At 52.8% G+C, this 19,947-nt stretch overlaps 9 protein-coding genes across 9 annotated transcripts; 3 read left to right on the top strand and 6 right to left on the bottom strand.

Moving 5' to 3' along the window:
- Positions 1-3: 3 nt before the first annotated feature.
- On the bottom strand, positions 4-1,422 carry GYP8 (GTPase-activating protein gyp8; the record flags this gene model as incomplete). The annotated part of the gene is made up of 5 exons (XM_064837822.1): positions 4-30; positions 64-522; positions 583-1,007; positions 1,076-1,201; positions 1,251-1,422. The coding sequence occupies 5 exons, from the start codon at positions 1,420-1,422 to the stop codon at positions 4-6; spliced, it is 1,209 nt and encodes a 402-aa protein (XP_064694526.1).
- A 912-nt stretch (positions 1,423-2,334) lies between these two features.
- LTS14_005122 (uncharacterized protein) lies at positions 2,335-6,237 on the top strand (the record flags this gene model as incomplete). The annotated part of the gene is made up of 1 exon (XM_064837821.1): positions 2,335-6,237. The coding sequence occupies one exon, from the start codon at positions 2,335-2,337 to the stop codon at positions 6,235-6,237; it is 3,903 nt and encodes a 1,300-aa protein (XP_064694525.1).
- A 251-nt stretch (positions 6,238-6,488) lies between these two features.
- On the bottom strand, positions 6,489-8,530 carry LTS14_005121 (uncharacterized protein; the record flags this gene model as incomplete). The annotated part of the gene is made up of 3 exons (XM_064837820.1): positions 6,489-7,817; positions 7,877-8,026; positions 8,093-8,530. The coding sequence occupies 3 exons, from the start codon at positions 8,528-8,530 to the stop codon at positions 6,489-6,491; spliced, it is 1,917 nt and encodes a 638-aa protein (XP_064694524.1).
- A 708-nt stretch (positions 8,531-9,238) lies between these two features.
- HOG1 (MAPK protein hog1) lies at positions 9,239-10,404 on the bottom strand (the record flags this gene model as incomplete). The annotated part of the gene is made up of 5 exons (XM_064837819.1): positions 9,239-9,338; positions 9,394-10,013; positions 10,066-10,165; positions 10,218-10,261; positions 10,324-10,404. 5 exons carry the CDS (start codon positions 10,402-10,404, stop codon positions 9,239-9,241), a joined length of 945 nt encoding a protein of 314 aa, XP_064694523.1.
- A 1,234-nt stretch (positions 10,405-11,638) lies between these two features.
- LTS14_005119 (uncharacterized protein) lies at positions 11,639-13,059 on the bottom strand (the record flags this gene model as incomplete). Its single annotated transcript, XM_064837818.1, has 2 exons — positions 11,639-12,867; positions 12,960-13,059. The coding sequence occupies 2 exons, from the start codon at positions 13,057-13,059 to the stop codon at positions 11,639-11,641; spliced, it is 1,329 nt and encodes a 442-aa protein (XP_064694522.1).
- Positions 13,060-13,335: 276 nt separating this feature from the next.
- On the bottom strand, positions 13,336-14,202 carry LTS14_005118 (uncharacterized protein; the record flags this gene model as incomplete). Its single annotated transcript, XM_064837817.1, has 1 exon — positions 13,336-14,202. The coding sequence occupies one exon, from the start codon at positions 14,200-14,202 to the stop codon at positions 13,336-13,338; it is 867 nt and encodes a 288-aa protein (XP_064694521.1).
- Positions 14,203-14,723: 521 nt separating this feature from the next.
- Positions 14,724-15,345, top strand: SRB7 (RNA polymerase II mediator complex subunit; the record flags this gene model as incomplete). The annotated part of the gene is made up of 2 exons (XM_064837816.1): positions 14,724-14,765; positions 14,818-15,345. The coding sequence occupies 2 exons, from the start codon at positions 14,724-14,726 to the stop codon at positions 15,343-15,345; spliced, it is 570 nt and encodes a 189-aa protein (XP_064694520.1).
- A 193-nt stretch (positions 15,346-15,538) lies between these two features.
- Positions 15,539-19,076, top strand: LTS14_005116 (uncharacterized protein; the record flags this gene model as incomplete). Its single annotated transcript, XM_064837815.1, has 2 exons — positions 15,539-15,920; positions 16,276-19,076. The coding sequence occupies 2 exons, from the start codon at positions 15,539-15,541 to the stop codon at positions 19,074-19,076; spliced, it is 3,183 nt and encodes a 1,060-aa protein (XP_064694519.1).
- A 170-nt stretch (positions 19,077-19,246) lies between these two features.
- On the bottom strand, positions 19,247-19,843 carry LTS14_005115 (uncharacterized protein; the record flags this gene model as incomplete). Its single annotated transcript, XM_064837814.1, has 2 exons — positions 19,247-19,292; positions 19,359-19,843. The coding sequence occupies 2 exons, from the start codon at positions 19,841-19,843 to the stop codon at positions 19,247-19,249; spliced, it is 531 nt and encodes a 176-aa protein (XP_064694518.1).
- Between the last annotated feature and the right edge of the window lie 104 nt (positions 19,844-19,947).

Genomic DNA, 19,947 nt, shown 5'->3' with positions numbered 1-19,947 from the left:
GCCTCAGCTGTCGATCACGCCCAATTTGTTCTATTAGAATAAGTAAGCACGCCACAGACTCACGGCTTGACGTGTCGCTCTGTGCACAATCTGCAATACTGCTTGACCACTTCCACTCCCAAACCAATAGGCTATGATAACTGCCATGATAGCTGCACCTGCAAGTTGCGAGGGCCGCTTGTACCTCTTGGCGATCTGCTGCATGCGTTGCCTCCTTCGCTTCCACTCCTCGGCGCGTTTGATCTCCTCGGCGTGCTTGGTGTACATGGCTTCCCCTTCTGGGAGGCTCTGCGTGGCGAGCCGCTGCATGTCGTGAGTGGTCTTAAGCACACTGTAACGCGAAACTCGGCTCCAAGCTCGGCTCGGAAGACCCTCTGGTGGATGTTCGCGGAAGATTGTGAGAGTCCGTTGAATGAGGCCGTCGAGATCCAGTGGCTTAGGCAGCCTGGTCAAAGTGACGTGCAACATGTCCGGCTCGTCGGCTTCGATTTCCAGTAGCTGCCTCTTGCGCGATATGACTATCTGCATCTTTGGTCAGCCGAGGCGCCCCGGTATTATGTCGTTGCGAACGACAAGATATACCGTAGCAAAAAGATACACCGGCACCGCCGCCTCGCTAGCCAGCAAAAAGTCGAAAAGCCGCGCAATGACGCCGTACTCCTCGATATCGTGCGCGTAAAGCGTCAATATAGCTGGGAGCGCGAAGAAAGGCTGTGATTGTGAGAGATGATGATAGAGCTCGGCATCCGCAGCATACAGTATGGCTGGCAGCAGATGCAAGTGAGATTCTGTGCCGGACATAGTCGGTAGCATGAAATCTCGAATTCGAAGTAACGACAGTCGTGCTACCGCTGGGACTGCCGCCTCCGCGCCTAGAACAAGCAAGAATACCTGCACAATATCGTGGTAGCCCTGGAAGTAATGCAGCATGGGATGAGCACGCAAGACTGTGGTGATGACATGTGACAGCTCCCCCTTACGGTTGTCCTTTGTCTTCTCGGGCTCACCTGTCAGGAACGATCGTGATCAGCATGCATCTATTAAAGTCCCCAATTACATCTCCGTGCTGGCCCACCTGCTGGATAGTAAACGAAAGAGCGGTTGACATCCAATTGGACTTGATCCTCATCTCGATGGACCGCTGCTTTTGTGTCTGGTAAAGCGATGTCTCCGGCGCCCTCACAGCTGAGCAGGATAGGCCCTGAATAGTCAGTGTTGTGTGAGCCGCAGGACAAAAGGTGCTCGCATACATGCTATGCGTCTAACCTCGTCCTCCACTAGTCCATCGTTGGTGGCAGCCAGCTCGCATAGGGTCTTGCGATCTCTGTCTTTACATGCTTGAAGAATGTTTTGCACTTTGTCGCGCTCGTCACGAGTCAGTGGCTCGTCTCTCCATGAGGCTGACAGTGGTGGTAACGACATCGAGACGCCACTCAATGCTCAATTTTTTGCTTTCCTATCTGGTACCGGCGGTCATGTAGCCGTCCGCTACGCTGACGAATAGGGCCAGATGATACGGCACCAAGCTAGTGGTGAATGGTACAGGCATGCATCTTGCCAACGTTTCCATCCAAAAAAGGTGTGTAGTACGCTTCTTTTCGTTAAGATCGGGATTGGAAAAGGCGAGAGCGCAGTAGTAGTGGCGTTTAGACGTACTAGTCCTTTTCCGTTAGGGTGGTCCTGTACGACAAACGACAACGGAACCTTAGTTATTATTACCTAACCACGATCTCTCGAATAAGTTTGTCCTGCGTGGTCATCCTCTCAACCTATTACAAGCGCTTCAAGGCTGCCTATAACCTCGCTACCTGCACGTCATCTGCTTGATAGCTCATTACTCGGCGCCACACGAAGCTCTATTGCCGCGGGTAATTGCCCCACCATACCTATCACAATTCCTGTCCGAGCCATCCTGGCCCAACCACGATCGATTGTGTTCCAAGGCCACGGTTCGGTGCATCCGGCAATGCAAGGGATTAGGCTAACCGGGGACTAATAGAGCAATCGCAAGACAGACATGAATTGCCAACCAATCAAGACGTAAAGGTAGGCAGGATTTCCTTCTCGTTTGAGCTTTCTTACACTTAGGTGCTGCAACCTACTGTGACTCTCAACTGAAGGATTCCGTGTCTCTGGGCCGTCTAGCGTTTCAAGTTGTGCTTCGCCAGCAAGTGCAGCCCGGATCAATGTCCAGTCTGCTATCGAGGGCTGACCTTTAGGCAGCGTTGTTCCCGACCATGCCATTAATGATATGCCGCATTGCACCGGAGGTCATTGCTTAGGACTGCTCTGCAGTCTGAGGAGGAGACAGCCTCTCGAGCAGTCACAGACGAGATGGTGGACAGACAAGGCATCGGTATTTTGACACGAACTGTGACCAGGAGTCCTGTGGTGCAATGGATTCTTCATGCAAGAACCCGGGACAAAAGTCTGAACGATGCAATCTTCGTTGGCGATGACTTCGTGCATGTCAGGCAGATCCTACCTGGCGGCCATCTTGAGCATATCACCACTAAAGACGACTTCGACGCACGAATCCGCGCGGCTTCTGTTATCAATATCGAGGATGACTTACCGGACGACGATTTCCTGGTCAAAGAGGAAATGGGCATCGACAGCTGTGAAAGGTACATCCCACGAGATGTGCTAGTCTTGACTCTGAGTACCAAGGATCTTGTCTTCTTGTATCTCGCAGCAGACACGGATGGCCACTATAGCTTCGTCCAGCAACCATGCCCACTACCAGCTTTCGATCGCATGCTACTCCAACCTGGCGAACATGTGGCAGTCGATCCGGAATCTAGGGCTCTGGCTGTAGCTGCGAACGAAAGAGAGATTGTCATCTACTCGATCAAGTCTCGAAGACATGTGCGACAAGAGATCGGACAGCGCGATCCCAACTGGTGCCCTGTCATCGCCGAACGAGCACTACAAGTTGAAGGTGTAATACAGTGCATGGAGTTCTTGATCCCTCCTGACGGCGATACCTCGCAAATCATCCTCTTGCTTATTGTGATCGATGATCGCAAGATGAAAGCTATCTGTATCGACTGGCATAGAGAGGACCATGACGATCCCGACCAGAGACAACGGGACAACTCCGATCCACTCAGTGCTCAGATGCACCCTGCTCTGCCACTTTCCACCGCCGGGACAGTACCGAGTCTACTCATCCCGCTTCGTAACGCGTCATTCCTTGTTGTCACGGGGAGCGAGGCGACATGGTACAAAGACATTCGCTCGGGCTCGTTGACAGGCGCACTCTCCATGACAATGGAGGGTCAACCCCAACAGCCTGGTAATTCAGCACGGTGGCCAATTTGGACCAACTGGTGTCGTCCGGCTCGAACTCCAACTGCTAGACGGGAGAAAGATCACGTCTACGTCGTGCGAGAAGACGGCCTTGTGTCTCTACTGGAGGCCACCTCATACGATACTGTGTCTATCACAGTGGCAGGCAACCTCGACTGCCATGTCGGAACTGCTTTCGCATCGCTCGGTCGCGATGCAGATCCCGACGTGCTCGCAGTCGCGGGTGAGATGTGCTCTGGCTATGTGGTTAAGATTGGTCACTGGCCAGCAGACGGGCTCAGCAAAGTGAGCGACCTGGATTGGGCGGACACTATGACAATGGACATTGTCGAGATCATCACAAATTGGGCATCAGCTACGGATATGTGCATGACGAAGCTACCGCAGTCGCACGGGAGAGCACTTCGGGCAAGAGATGCGATCTTCGTAACATCAGGCCGTCAGCCATATGGTTCGGTTACAGAGCTCCGCTACGGCCTAGAAGCTCGTCTGTCCTTGGTGGGTGAACCTGGGGCTTTACCTGCCGTCACTGGTGTGTGGGCATTATCATTTGCTGAGACGGCTTCATATCTCATACTTCTGACGACGCCCACGAGCACAATCTGCTTGGACCTGGACGATGGTGTCATCGATACCGATGCACTTCTCACCGATCAGCGGACCGTTATGGCAGCGTCAACTACGCATCAGAGTATTCTACAGGTCACCAAACACGGTGTCTGTGAGACTACGAGCCTGGTCGCCAACTTTGAGGATACTGTAAAGAGACCTTGTAGAGATGGAACTGAGATACTTGCCGCTGCGATCGACTTGTACAACGATCGGGTTTTGTTGATCGGGTCGTGTAATGGTCGTTATGATTTATCCTTCATGACCCTGCCGCTATCTGATATGCAATCTCTGGACGGACCGAGTATAACGCTGCCCTCGATGCCGTTAGCAGCTGCATGCTCGGCATTGGATACTAGTACCCTTGCAATCGTGTCAACAGCAGAGCACGGCATCATTGCACATTTCATCCAACAAGACCAGATCAGTCGAGGTCATGTCCTGTCTGCACCAACGAGTATGCACGAGATGTCGAGCCTTTGCGACTCGGTGGTGATATTACGGCCTCCAGATCTTGCGATACTCCTGACGCTGTGCGGTCTTCGAGATGGGCGACTAGTAAGCATACTGTTCTCGGTCTCGGAGGAAGGAGGCATACAAGTCCTTGGCCAACACGAGATCCGGGTAGGAAGTGGTTCAGTTCAGCTGACTTTGACAGCCGAGAACCACTCTCAGGCATATATGTGTGTCGGCACCGATATGTGCCTTGTGTCGTGGGATGGCTCCGATTCCAGTCACGTTGCTATCGTCAATATCTGGCTGTCCGATAAAAACCAGCCTGAACTACCTCAAGGCGAAGTGGCTACTTGTGCGCAATTGCCCATCTCGGACTATCTCAGTGACACGACCTTGGGTGGTTCTGTGATTATGGTCTCGGACGACCAACTTCTGATAGGTCAGGTCACTGATGAGCCTCACGCTGTCCCGCGCCAACTGCATCTCGAAGGTACGCCGAATCGACTGCTGTACTGCGAAAGTCAGAAAAGTCTAGTGGTTGCCTCTATGAAGATTGGAGTGAGGACGTTTTCAGCTCCAAATGGCAGGTCCGAAGAGAGACGTCAGATATGGCCTATTCTGGATTTTATACCAGCCCGGGCGGATGAGTCCACATACACCTACGACATGCAGCCTGGCGAACGTGTGTACAGTCTGATGGAGTGGTCGTTCAAGGAGATCCAGGATGAGAAGGACAAGACTTACGCCTTCGTCGTTGTTGGTGGAAGCTACGTGAAAAGCGATGGCTCGCAAGGAGGCCGAGTGACGTTCTTACAGCCTAGTCAGTCCAACCGAGAGGTGACGGCTGTCAAGGAAGGCAAGTCCACTAAGTTCGATGCACCGGTGTATGCGCTGGCTCTGTATGATGAGCTGACTTATGTCGTCTGCTATGGACGCCATGTCGCGCTATATCGCTTCGCACCAGACTCGCGGAAGTGGTCGGTGATTACCTCACCTCTGCTTTTAGCTCATCCAGGCATCTACGTCACTGTCGCGGCACCTCTCATCTATGTCTCGAGTTTAGAGGACTCGCTTATCACTTTACGCTTCGAACCAAAGTACACAGATGAGCAAGGCGAGGTGAACTCACGCCTGATTATGGTCGGTGGCAGTCCAAGAGCTGATGCATCGCTGAGCCACCTCATTGTCGACGTCGATACAGAGACCAGTATTAGTCTGCTGACTACTAAAGCTGGAAACATCGTCGGCCTCGCCTGCAGATCATTTACGGACACGACGCTACATGGTCAAGTCGCAGACAGCATCCTCTTCGAGGCTTCAATGCCTCGATCTTTGACACGCATCAAGGAAGCCGGCATCCGCCCACCATGGAAAGCTCTACTACCTGCCGGTGTCATCAAAGACAACATCATCGGCATCGCAAGTGACGGCACGCTGGTAGGTGTCGCTCTCCTCGACAATAAGCTCTGGCAGAGCCTCTCATGGCTACAACGATTGTGCGAATGGAGTCCGCTGCTCTCACCATATTCTTGCCACGAACCGCCATACAGTGTGAATGATATCGGATACGCACGCTACGAGCGAGCCCTGCCTATGGGTATGGTTGAAAGCACAGCCGAGGGCAGCGAGTTAATGCTGCGAACGTCGATTGAAAGTCCGGTCGACAGGCATATCGATGGCGATATACTCAATCGACTGCTTGAGCATGGAGGAGAAGAAGTGCTTGAACGAATCATAAACGAGGCAGCACAAAGACAAGATAGTTGCGGTATCTGGTTGCGAGCGCATTTGCAGCGAGAACTTGACGCTGTGCCAGAGGTCATTCGGACGTTGCGAGTACTTTTGAGTGGCTGGCTGTGAGAGCTTCTGGTCATGGGAGATCAGTGGAGGGCGAAACCGTCTATCAAGCGTATACGAACGCAGGGATAGTTGTCTGATCGTACCAGGAATTTATGGAAAGCGGGTGTTATGGCAGTCTTAGCAGCGGGAATGGCGTCCTGGGTGGCTAGCTGAGAGAAAAGATACCCAAGTAGATCATGGGGTGGGGGTTGGCGGGCACGACATTGATGCATGCATTATGACCTTATCATTACTATCACAATATAGATCTCTTATCCGGCATCGCCCTTCTCCTCGCCCGGTTCCGCAACAGGCTCCGGCCTGACTTTGTGTGCGTCCTCTCGCTCCAGCTCACTAACAGTCGTTACCTTTGGCCTATCCTCAGAGGGCCTGCTCTCGGCATTAGTACCCTGTCCGCTCGTTGTTCTGTTCCAGCCCGTCTTCCGCTTCTCCGCAGCCCAGGTACCCCATGAACTCAAGTAAGCACCTGCTCGCTGACTTGCAGCGGCAACGCTAGCCTGCGCTTGTTGTAGATCAGGTCTGCCATACGTAGCTGCTGCACCACTCTTTTCGTCGCCGCCTCGCGACGATGATGGTCGAGGTGGTGATCCCATGGCAGCAGCATCTCGTCCTTCTTCTGCCCTCTTCCGCTGTGCTTCACGCATCACTTCGATATCGGCCCAGACCTTGTTGAACGCTCCCGTAACCTGGGTCCGTCCATCTGCTAGTCGTTTGTTGACCACGTCCCTCGTTTGATTGAAGCGCTCGTCAAGATGAAGCTCGGCTACCTGTGCTGCTAACCTTCTCTGAACATCATCGATCGTCAGACCTCCAGCACATGGATGTCGTGGCTCCACTATGTCGAACAGGTGGCTATCTGTATTCCTCGCCCAGAGTCTGTAGTTCTCTGTCTGCCGCCAAGCTTCGAGAAAGCCAGGTGCAAAATCTGCTGACGGATTGCCGTCAATATCGGCTAGTAGTGCTTTCGGATGACCATCGCTGCCATGTTTGGCAAGGTACTGATGATAATTCTCCGCAGACAGGAGGGCCAGCAGGTACTCTTCGAACTGTAGTCTGATGAATTCCTCGCTACCCGCATAGCCGTGGGTTTTCGGTCTGGACGGGTCAGTCTCATCCCACGTCTCATTGACCTGTTGGGTTAGAAAGTCGATCCATCTTCGGTCTGCGGTGGACAATGTGACTGCAGCTCGTAGAGTGGGCGAGAGCACGTTTACTGTCTTTTCATCAAGGTCAACCAGAACGTCACAGTAACGGTCTTTCTGCTGGATGAGCAGAGCGTTTGTGCTACCGACAACATAGCTCTTCGTGTCCAGATCCGTAAGGATGTCCAATTGTTGTAATGGCGTGTATGGTCCGAATACGCTTCCCTTGCCAAATAATTGCATAGGCACACCAAGGTAATTTAGTAGAGAGGCCCTGTCACTCGTCTTAACTGCGTCAGGCTTCCGTAGGCTTTCGGCATGATGGTTCATCTGAGGATCAGCACAATCCTGTAGACATCGAACGAGATTCGGTATCAACGAGATAAGCGAGAATTGCATCTGACAGATGTGTTCGCAGTGGGAGCCGAAGAAGAGCATCTGTACCAATGTCAGCGACCAAGAAGTAGAGCGATCGATCACTCTGTGAAAGATCTCACCTTAGGTTGCAGGAGCAAGCACTTAAACAACACCAGAATCTGCCACTTATACTGATGCACCAGCTCCCTCAAACTAAGTCCAAAGTACTGATAACCATCATCCTCCAGCATACTCGGCGGCGGCTCTCTGCACAAATTCTCCTGGAAACGCTGCTCTCATCATCAGCACTCTGACCCATCTCGATCATGACCGCGTGAAGACACCCACTAACCCACCTGCAAAATCTCCGTATCCCGGAAATCCCTCTGATCGAACCACGCCCGGGTAACCACACTCAACTTCTCCCTCAACTTGGAGAACCGCTCCGGCTGCTCGGTAATAGCTACCACGGCCTTCTGCACCGCACTGCGCGTGACGTCCTTACTCTTCCACTTCAGCGAGTCGGCCGGTATCTGCTGCATACAGCTGATCCCAAACACACTCGTCGGTTCCACGTCCTCGCCTCCATTACTGCTGGCTTTGTAGACGAGGGAGAAGTAGCTAAATTCTTCGTCGCTTTGGTGGGCGCCGTCTGGGAGGGCCATGTATGGTATTAGACTCCAGTCATTCTCGATCGCTGGGTCGCTGCCCTCGGGGACGCCGATCCAGTGTTCGATCTCCGGGCCACGGGCATGGTGAAAGTCCACGACGCAGACGAGAGATTTGAAGGTCATGATGGTCAAAATCTCTAGATCTTGGCTATCGCTTTCAGCCAGTATCGGTGTGGAATGGGACGGACTTCATGTCCTCGTATTGGCCGGGCTAAGGCATCTCCTGCAACGGCAGCAAAAGTATTCAGTGTAATGGCGTTCCTCAAGAGCTAGCTACACTTGCGTCACTTGAGTACATGCACGACCAACACATGCAGATCTGCAGTGGCATAAAGCTTCGAAGCTTCGTGATACCGTCACGAGGCAGCGCAGAGCCGCATTTCTGTGGCTGCAAAAGGTGGCGTTGCAACCTGAGCATGTGAATGTGAATGTCGCACATATGGGCAGATCGATGGGCCGGTCACATCAAGGAGATTTAGCGGCCATGCCCACCGCCAGATCGACCCGAAGACTAATTTACCAGTTGTTCAAATGTTCATGATGTCTAGCTACTTATTCTAATGCCTACCAAGGCACGACCATAATCCCGTTATGTTACTACATACGTGCGGCGACTGGCCAGCACCGTAGCTGCATATCTTCCGATCCATCTTAGGAAAGCAAATGTGTTGGCCTGCTCTCCCATAGATTGCCCACTGCCGGTTTCTTCTAATTGGACTCCGTGCCACGTTCATGTTGTCGAGATCGGCATTGTCGTCCATCTTAGATTGAGCAGGTTTGTTGACGCCGAGCTCAAGGTCGGCTCCGATCAGGGGACGAGGCGAAGCAGCGCTATGCTTCGACCTGACCATCGTGGACAGCGGCTTGTGCTTCGGCAGCGGATTCGGCTTGAGCAGAGTCGACGTTGTGGTAGTCGAGGATCTCGGAGTACCTGAATCTCATGTTAGTAACCGCGGCGAAACCACAAATCTAGTAGGAGAACATACATCATAATCTTCCATGTGTCCACAGGCAGGTCGGCATCACTAAAGCTCCAATCGAACTTCTCCTCCGCCTCCGGCTCATCCGTGGGATCGTGGTAGGGCGCAAGATATGGGTCCTCAAGCGCCCCACCAGCCTTTATACGTTTCCGCGGGTCGAATACTAACATCCTCTCCAAGAGTTCGATGGCCTGAGGATCAGCAGTCTTGAACTTGTTCTTGAGCGGCACCCTCTCCCTCTTTGGCAGACTCTGCACAAATCTCAAGGTGTTCTCGCTGCAGATACCGCTGATAACGTCATCCGGAGGCGTTCCCAGCAATTCTGTGATGATGGAGAACTGGTTGACGTGATCCTTGCCTGGGAACAAGGGCTTGCCTTCCAGCATCTCCGCGAAGATGCAGCCGGCACTCCAGATGTCCACCTCAATGTCGTACTTTTGCCATGTAAGCATGATCTCGGGGGCACGGTAGTAGCGGGTCGACACGTAGCCAGTCATCTGTGGGTCTTGTATACGTGCCAAGCCGAAGTCGCAGATCTTGAGGTCGCAGTTCTCGTTGATGAGGATGTTGGAGGGTTTGAGGTCGCGGTGGACGACGCCGGCGGAGTGTACATATTTCAGGCCGCGCTATTCGGTATTAGTATGCTGTTTGTAATAATAGAACTCTAATTCGTCGTACCAAAATCTGGTAGAGGAAATACTGGATGAATTGCTTCTCTAGTGGTCGGGAGGTGAGGAGTCGGTGTAGATCGGTGCCGAGCAACTCAGTGACGAGGTACCTGATAGCCTGTAAGTATGGCACAGAGTCTGAGCAGACACTGCGATGCTTACAGATCCTCCAGTGGTGAGATGAAGACGTCCTGAAGTCCAATGACCTATTCCAGTAATCAGCATCCCCTTTTGTCCATTACCATACCCTAGGCCGCTTCTGACATACATTCTCATGCTTCAAGTGCTTGAGCAGCTTGAGCTCACGATATGTGCGCTTCGACAACACGGGAGTGCTGAAGGGCTTCATGATCTTCTTTACCGCCACCGCTTGACTGGTGAGCTGGTCCTTTGCTGAACTGCGCCGTCATGAGTATACATCGCCCTTTCACATATCTTCCGAGTCTCCAGACTCACCATACTAGCCCAAAGGCTCCCATGCCCACCGGTTGCAGGTCGGTGTATCTCGACGTGATCTCGAAGGTCGTCTATCTATCGTATTAGCTGCCATCGTGGGACTCGTGGAAGCGCGGAGGTGGACCGACACCAAAGATCTGGGCTGAATATCACGATTAGCATGACTCCAGCTATAACAACATTATCATACACACCTCTAACGAATTCTGCCATGGCGCCGGTAATCTGGTATTGTGATGTTGGGGTGGTGTTGGTGGGTCTTGGGCGCAAGCAAGCAACAGTGAACAGTGAAGTGCACCCCGCTAGAACTACTGGATTTTCGGAATCCGCCTGAAGCAGCTAGAACGCAGAGGGAAAACAGGAAAGTGTACGGATTGGATCGATTCACTGCCGCTTCTTCCTAAAAGAGGGATTTGTCGACCTCGAGTCTGCAGGCCCTTGGCAAAATGCGGTGGCTGATGATTTGCGCTTCACGCGTGGAGAATAATAATAATAATAGGTCGTTCGCAATGCGGGACGGCGAAGATCGGCGCCTATATAAGACAATCTTCCAGGTACGGTGCGGTCGGAGGATTTTCGTTTGCTGATCTTCCAGGAACAAGTACTTCTCGACCTCGTTAGATGTAGGTAATTGGGGGCGGGCGGAAAGGAAGGATGTCAAATACTGTACTTTGGACTCGCGACAAGCAAAACCACACTATCCACCAAAATCCTGTTGGAATAACGCCACCTACATCGACTACTTCCGAAGCCACAGTCTAGGCGATCCGCCTTCTGCCGAGTAGGTTTTGCGAGATATTTGCCAGATGTACACCGCCACGTGGCGCCATTCTGTTCTTGGGCTGCCATCAATCATTATTATTTGTTCAACCACTTCGACCAAGGGGTTACGTAAAGCTTCACGCAACACTATTGTATCACGACGCATTTCTTATTCATGACAGGCTGTTCACGATGAATATCTGGCCAAGCAAAAATATGCTTCCCGGAATCATCGTCACCAAGAATTCTCGTTATTCGCGGAAGGCCTATCTTACCACATGTTCGACCTCTATACGGAACATCTACAATGCCGGCCCCGACCGTGCTCTGTCCACATCTTGCCTAAGATCCAACAATCAATATACTTACTTCCTCTCCCACTCACCACGCTTCGCTCTCTCGCAGACATCCTTCAACACCTCGCCACCCCACTTAAAGTCGTCCATGGTAAGATATATCTGGCCACTCAACCTCACCCACCACGCATCAGCATAGAAGAAGAACGCAATAAACGTGTTCTTCTCCTCCACCAGCCTCTCCGACATCCACTGCGCCATCCTGATCGCCCTCCCCTTATCACCACCAGCATCTTTCTGAAAGTCGAGCGGCAGCCTGACATTCACAAAAGCACACTTCCTCGCCTCATCCCCTTCTTCGCCCATACACCGCGTCCCAAGCACTTTCGCCACGGACCTCCCTGCCTCCCTAGCCTGCTGCACACAATAACCATAGATCGCCTCCTCTCCCTTTCCCCCCTCCCACACTACCCTACCCCTCCACTCCAGCGCCGGCTTAAAGCAAAGATAAGGACTATTATCCACACTCGCCACAAACTCAAAGCTATGCACAAATCCCGAATGCTTACTCGGCGGCAACGGAGACACCTGATCATCCCTCCCCTTCGGCACGAAACCATGGGATGTCGGGATCGTACTCCGCATCAGATGCTGATGCCGCTCGGGCACGTAGAGGATGGCGCAGGGGCGGGGCACGTAGAGCCACTTGTGGACGTTGGAGAAGAAGAAGTCCGGGTCGAGGGTTGTGAGGTCGAGCGAGATGTGACCTATGCCGTGGGCGCCGTCGATGCAGGAGAGGACTCCTTGTTCGCGACAGAGGGCTGTGAGGCGTTCGAAGGGGAGACGGTAGCCGGGCATTGAGACTATGGTGTCGAAGACTGCGACGCGGACGTTCTTGCCGGCTTGTTTGAGGGCCGTGATTTTGTTCGAGAAGGCGGCGACGAGATCCTCGTCGGGGCAGGGTAGAGTGTAATCTACCTTTTCCTTCTCGGCGGGTGTCGTTTCGACGATGTAGTCGATCGTTAGTTCGCATGCTCCATAGGTCGTAGCAGCATAGATAATGACATCGTTCTGCTCGAACACCAGGTTTCGAAGCACTGTGTTGACGCCTGTACTCGCGTTGGGGATGAAAACGATCGTTGGTGTGGGTGCGTGGAGGTACTCTGCGACGGCTTCTCGTGCCTTATCCAAGAGGTCTGGGTAGATGTGACGGAGCCAGGCGTCTGGTCGGGCTTCGACATCGTCTTGGAATTGTCGTTGCACGTCTCGAATGGCTTTTGGGTAGGTGCCGAAGGAGCCTTTGACATGTGTTAGTCGTCTTTATTTCTCAATGGATAGGAAACAGTTTTGATAATGTGGGAGGCGTCGTGATATACTAATCTCGACATACCATGGTTGAGATTCCGCCATCCATCCGCAAAAAGGAAGTGCTTTGCAGCTTCGGCACCACACTCAACGGTGTCGTTGTCGCTGATCTTGGGACCGTTCATCTTTGTTCTAGTCATCGTTGTCATATACCTCTGGGTTGTTGTATAAATATAGGCAGTGTTCGATCGGCGTATGTATACAGATACACACAGCCATTGTGACTCTAGAAGTGAAGGTAGTTTGACTCACTGAAATGCCCCACCTTCAACGCCCTTCGACATGGAGAAGATACATGCTGCCACAAGATTATCAATCCAATATGAAGCCGCTGACGTATCACTAATTGGTCACAGATCCGTGATGGCAACGAGATTGTGGATTTATCATAGAGGTTGTATCTAGGCTATCACTACCGACTCAGCAGCTGCGGCACTAGGTATTGCCAATGGCAGCCACGGCTTCCCCATCCAAGTCAAACCAATCGTGCTACCCTTCCCAGTAACACTACTCTCGCCAACCTTGGCCTTCTCAAGCACACCACCACGCTTAGTAGCATATCTGACCGCAACACCAAGACCCTCAAGCCCCGCTGCCGCAGCTGCAGCATTCCATAGGAACTGCTTGACCTGGCCGTCCCTAGTAATTTGCAATACGCCCAACGGCGACTGCGATCGCTGTACCGCGGCCTGTACTCCTTTCGTACTGGGCTCAATGCTGGAAAGCAGAGCTAGCACTCCGTCGCCTTGCCAGCCGGCTGGTGCTCCTGTGTAGGTGCCATCGAGCTCACGGACCATTGAAGGTGTGGGCTTGGCAGCCTTACACTGGACCAGTACCGGTAGCGCGTGTGCTTTTGGGCTGGATGGCAGTGACCAATGGCCCACGAGGTCTATGCCCAGGTCGTTGGCCCGGCCGATGCGCCGGAGATGGAAGTTCAGGGTTGCTAGACTGTTGGCTACAGTGTATTCGTAGTGTGTGCCGCGATAGACTGTGCTTGTATTGCTCAGGCCCTGCTGATCGGCATAGGATATGAATGAGGTGAGGTCGGTATGCTTCTGCTCGGTGGGAGGGAGAAGACGTCGTGGAACAATCTGTTCCTTCCTCTTCCTCGTCTTCACTGTCTTAGCTGGCGGTGTCGCACTCGATGGAGAGTCTGTGGCCTGCGTATCCTCTCCAGGACTTGGGCTTTTGGCAGTACGTGTCCTCCGTCTTCTCTGTGGCTTTTGTAGCTGTAGGTCGAGCGCGGCCTGTCTTTCGACAAGGCTCATATGTTTCGGTTCATCTACGACGACCACTTTCACTTTTTGCTGTGGAGATGATAGTGTGGGTGCATTAGGAACCTTTGGTGGCCTTCCTCGCCTTTTCGCGGTCACCGTGGCCGTAGTATAATATCGTAGGTGTCGCGTGACTGGTGTTGCGAGCCAGCCATGGCTTCGTAGCATGAAGATGTCGGGAGAAAGACGCGGTGATATGGTTTACATGATCCAATACATGGATGTTGTCTCCGTGACCCCAGCGATAGTGACCCTTTCTTTCGTTGATGAACAATGGTGAAGAACGACGAAGCAGTTGCGACTCCGTGAAAGCATTCATTTAGAGCTCCATATTTTAGGCTTCGTGGCGCCGGGTATGCCCGCTTCATGCTGTTCTTCCACATGCAAGTCGAGCTCCCTGTTGTCCATCGGCATGTACAAGCCGCACCAAGGGAGGCGATTGTCCAAGGAAGACGCGCGCTGGTGGTATCGCTTCATCCTACCAGCATCAGACACAATCGTCAGGAGCTGCAAAGATGGCGGACCGGCTCACGCAGCTTCAAGATGCCATTGACAACGTAGGCGGCCTTGCAATAGCTGTTGCTCCGTACTTAGCTGACTTGACAATAGCAACTGACCTTGATGTACGCTGCGGTCAACTACATCAGGACGCGACATCCGTACGGCGACATCCCCGGCCAGCCCAGTCAAGCACCAGATCCAGCTCCTCTTTCAGCAGTCCCGCAGAGCCTGCCAAATGGCGATGGCAGTCAGCCTAACGGACCCGTACCAGGCGCGAAAGCCATAGCGCTAGATCAGCAGCAAGGAAGCAAAACCTCGACTCCGCCGCCAGAGCAACCAGACAATTTCAATGCCTCCTTGCATGAATTGGCTAGAGATCTGGTGTTGCAGGAACAGCAGATCGAGATCCTGATCAACAGCCTGCCTGGTCTGGGGAGTAGTGAACCCAGTCAGCAGAGGAGGATGCGCGAGCTTGAGGCAGAACTGAGGACTGTGGAAGGGGTGCGAAGGAAGGCTGAAGAGGAGAAGGAAGTGATGGTGAACAAGCTCGGAGATATTCTGACCAGAACACAGCGTGTACCACGAGACACGAGCATGTTACAGTCGCATGTTCATAGACATGTGACTATGTCCTGAAACTGGCCACGTGCCGGTGGATCTGCACATGTAGAAGGCACACTCACTTGCACACATGAACGGCCGGAGCACAATCCAACGCTAATCTCCACATCCACAACATGGTCCATTAAGCTTCGCCACACCAAGCATGCCCGCGTAATTACAGTAGCGAAGTCGACCAAATTGCTAGTCAAACAACAAACCCAACACCATGTCCAATGTGAACGAAGCCGAGCAGCTCAAAGCAGTAATGCGCCGTGTGCATGCAGAAAACAAAGGCTTCGCAGACGCACTGCAACGACGGGACAGCAGCCGAAACTTCACGCATCTCCCATCCAATATTGGAAGCACCGAGCACTCCCCACTACTCACCCGCCGTAACACAGTCGAGAACGTTGCAGCGTTACAACCAACTGCTTCGCGCCAGTCATATGTTCCTCGTGCCATCGAGCAATACAATCAGCAAATGGCCGAGGCCGCTTTGACAAGGAATGGACGAGGTCTGAAGGCGAAGGCCACGACGAAGGTCGATAAGTCAAATCATGTGTGCTGGAATTCGAGCTACTGCAGACCTGCGAGCGAGATATTGGAAGGTCTGTTGGGGAGGAGATCTGACTAAAGGGTGGGTGCAGATTAGCAAGCAACCAAACCGCTTGTAGAGCTCGGGGACTCTGAATAAGAAACACGAAGATTACGAGATTTGCTTTCATGTGGTACGTTTATCCTGCAGGGCGTCATGGAAACGGAAGGCACGAAACGTCTTGGCGCGACCCCCGCCACAAGTCTAAGCCACATTTTGTAACAAATTTGACAAATCACATTTGGACCACAACTCATGTAACTTTTCTGCGCTCTCGATATCTCATCATCGTTCTTCGTGTATCTGTATGACCATGGCCGACGCCCTCTTGAACTGGTTTCGTACCAGTCTGCCGGCCGAGCTAACAGAAATTATCGAACCTTTCATCACAAAGCTCGAGCAAGGCCAACACCAGTCTCTTCTTGAAAGTGACCATGCTCAGGAGTTATTTGGCCACCAACGATCCGATAAGACCGAAGGTATTAGACTTCAAGACTTTCCCAACTGGTCCGACTTCATCTTCCACCGTCTTGGACTTTTGCAAGCCGATCGTTCGAGACCTGAGAAACAATATATCTTTTTCTGCATAGGCTATGCTGCTCTTCTGACGTTCTTACAAGCGGCTGTCACTGGTCCTCCTCTAACTTTCGATCCGGCCAGATTGTTGTTTAGTCAAGATGTCGCAGCAGAGAAGGAGTCTATCAAGGCTGAGAGGCAGAAGTTGTTGGCCAGCTTCAGTATGGACGGCATCGCTGCATACAAGCTCACGCCTAACGTTGAGCTGTTGGCTCTGGCTGACATAATCTTTACGTGTCCACCTGTACTGAAGAAGGTCGAGGTGGCGAGGTGGGCGAAACTGAGGGTGGCGTTCCTGCAGCAAAGGTTGTTGTCTGAGGTTTCGTCAACATTGCAGGATGTCATCTACGATGATCTTGGGCTGGTAGCAGATGCGGTGTTGGGTGACGATCAACAGCGTGGTATGGACAAGCGGAGACAAGCTGAATTCCTGCTCGAACGCTCTACTATACATATCCACCATGGACTTGACAAGTTTGCTCGGGAGGATCTGGATCAGGCGAAGCGGGTGAGAGGGTTTAAGTACGCTCTGACTGGTTTACTGGGTAAGAGGACGAAGTTCCAGCAGCATGATATCAGTCAGCTTGTCGTCCTCGCCAGAAGCGCAGAGGACGGCGAACGCGCCAATGACTCAAACGGGCAAGTTGTTAAGGAGTCTGAGACGGCCTCGAACATTGAATCCCAACCAGCGGAAGTCGATCTAAACGATGATACACTGCTCGAACGCATCAGCTTTTCTGATGTTGCAACAACCTCGAACAATGCTGCAAGGGAGGAGTCATTGCCAGCATCTTTACAAAGTTTAGATGCTGGCAACCAGCCTCAGCTCAATCCTCTTGACTCCACACTTCTGCTCTCCTTCGCTTCGTCAATCACAAACACCTCGCCAGCAAATGGTCTGACCAGGGAGGAGACATTACCATATGCTACCCGCGTACTCGATGGTGGCAGCTCGAATTGGCAGGTCTACACACAAGCTCTACTGGTGCGAAGCAGGATCGAGGGATATAAGTCAAGAACAGTAGAGCGGGGCCTACTACAGCTTCAAGCATTGGTAGATCAAGTTATCGCCGATACTGCTGGCGCCGAAGCTGTCGCTGCAACTGGGCAAAGTAATGGAGACCACGCTGCTACGTCCTTCCTTCCACGACCAAAGGAAGCAGAAAGCGCATCTGTTGCTGAGCGACTGCGATACATCTTCCAACTCGCATCCCCTTCAAGATGGGACCTGGAAGCCGAATTAGCCACTCGATGGGTCTCACTAGGAGGCCTGAGATCGGCTCTCGAAATCTATGAACGACTTGAGATGTGGGCAGAAGCTGCCTTGTGTTACGCAGCCACCGAGCAAGAAGGTAAAGGTAGACAAATGGTACGAAGGCAAATTTACCATGCCACGAGTAGTGATGGAGTTGTATCAGAAGCAGATACTAGAGAAGACGAAGAGTGGCAAGGACCAGAACGATCGCCTGCTCCTCTCGATGCTCCACGGTTGTACTGCATCCTTGGCGACATCGATCAATCCGTGGAGATGTACGAGAAAGCGTGGAAAGTGTCCAACCAGCGCTATGCCCGTGCGCAGAGGTCATTGGGGAGGCATTACATGTCCGAAAACAATGCTCTGAAAGCCGCCGAGGCCTATGCCAAGAGTTTGAAGGCGAATCAGCTCCACAATCAAAGCTGGTTTGCGCTGGGATGTGCTTACCTCGAGCTCTCACAATTTGAGAAGGCGGTCGAAGCCTTCTCGCGCTGCGTCCAGCTGGATGACACGGATGCAGAAGCTTGGAGTAATCTCGGTGCTGCATTACTTCGATCAGAACCGACAGAAGAAGCCCCTGATACCAATACGACTATCCAGCCCCCAGCAGACGAAGACAACACCAACATCACCGACCACAAACCCACCCGCACCGCCCAAAAGAACCGCCAAGACGCCCTCAAAGCCCTCAAGCGCGCCGCGACGCTCAAACACGACAGCTACAGGATCTGGGACAATGTCCTCACCATTGCCGCCTCCGTGGTCCCGCCAGACTATCCCTCCGTCCTCGCCGCACAGAAACGCATCATCGATCTTCGTGGGTCGATCGAAGGCGAGAAATGTATCGATATCCAGGTTCTTGGGCTCCTGGCGCAGCACATCATTTCTACTGCTGATGGATATGATCCCTCGGAGCCTGGATTAGCAAGGATGTTCGTGAGATTCGTGGATGACAATGTCGTTCCGCTTATCACAGGAAGTGCTGAGCTATGGCGGATGGTAGCAAAGTTGGCGCTGTGGCGGAATCGACCTTCCTCTGCTCTTGAGGCGGAGGAGAAGGCTTGGAGGGTGGCTGTTGCGCAGACGGGATGGGATGGGGATAGTGAGGATAAGTGGAGGGATGTCGTTGAGGCGACGGTGAGGTTGTGTGATTCTTATGAGTCTCTTGGGCAGAAAGAGAGGACTGAGGGGATGGGGGCGGGGGAGTTAGTGGCCAAGGATTGGAAGTTCAAGGCTAGGACTGCGGTTAGGACTGTTATGGGAAGGGGCAAGGCCGTTTGGGAGGGGACGGAGGCGTGGGAGAGGTTGGTTGAGAAGGGGCAGGAGTTGAAGGGGTGAAGATTTGATTGTATGCTGTTCAGAGGATGGATAACTGGAAACACTGCAGTGTTTTAAGCCCATTTGTTCTCTGGCCAATACGATCCTACAGTAAAAATACCCATAACGCCATACATACCCAGGCAGTCCGATAGTTCTCGACGAGCATCGCTCTGATGCTACAAATCCTCTCACCACAAATCACGCATTTCGTCATCGTACATTGGTGTGATCATCCTATCACGCAAATCAGTCATCCCCGCTTGTTGCACCACAGTTCAGATCCAAGGCTGTGGCACATACCTCGCCGGCCCAGCAGCCCTAGCCTCGCGCCTCCGTCTCCTCCTCTCCAGATACGCCGCATCGAGCTCCTCACGACTCTGCCCGCGAAGCTCAGCCGCCCCACCCACCCCTGAAGACCCAGCAGAACTGGACCTTTCGCTCTCACCGTCTGCATTATCTTCACCGCCGCCCGTAGCATCAGTGATCTTATCCCGACACATAGGACACGTAGCATTATAACCCCCCAACCACTCTTTGATACAGTCGACGTGGAAGAAGTGTTTGCACCTCGGCAGGACTGTGACTTCGACGCCCACTTCGACGTCAAAGGTGCACACTCCACAGCTTGCTTTCCCGTCTTCGCCCATATCTTCTGCCGTCAAGGTTCTCGTGGGTAGAGCTTCTACAGCGGTCTTGGGCGCCTTGCTCCAGTTTAGTGGGATGCCGCCGTAGATGTCAACGGGAACGTCCCGGTTCTGGGCGTCGAAGTGGGCGGGGTGGTGCATTTGACCGTGGCCTAGGAGATGTGCTGCATGACCTCGATAGTGGTGTCGATGATGATGATGATGATGATGATGATGATGATGATGATGGCCATGCAGCTGTTCGG

Source organism: Recurvomyces mirabilis (assembly GCF_035927965.1).
Source record: "Recurvomyces mirabilis strain CCFEE 5264 chromosome Unknown scaffold_12, whole genome shotgun sequence".
Taxonomy (NCBI): domain Eukaryota; kingdom Fungi; phylum Ascomycota; class Dothideomycetes; order Mycosphaerellales; family Teratosphaeriaceae; genus Recurvomyces; species Recurvomyces mirabilis.
This window is presented reverse-complemented; position numbering and strand designations above follow the sequence as displayed.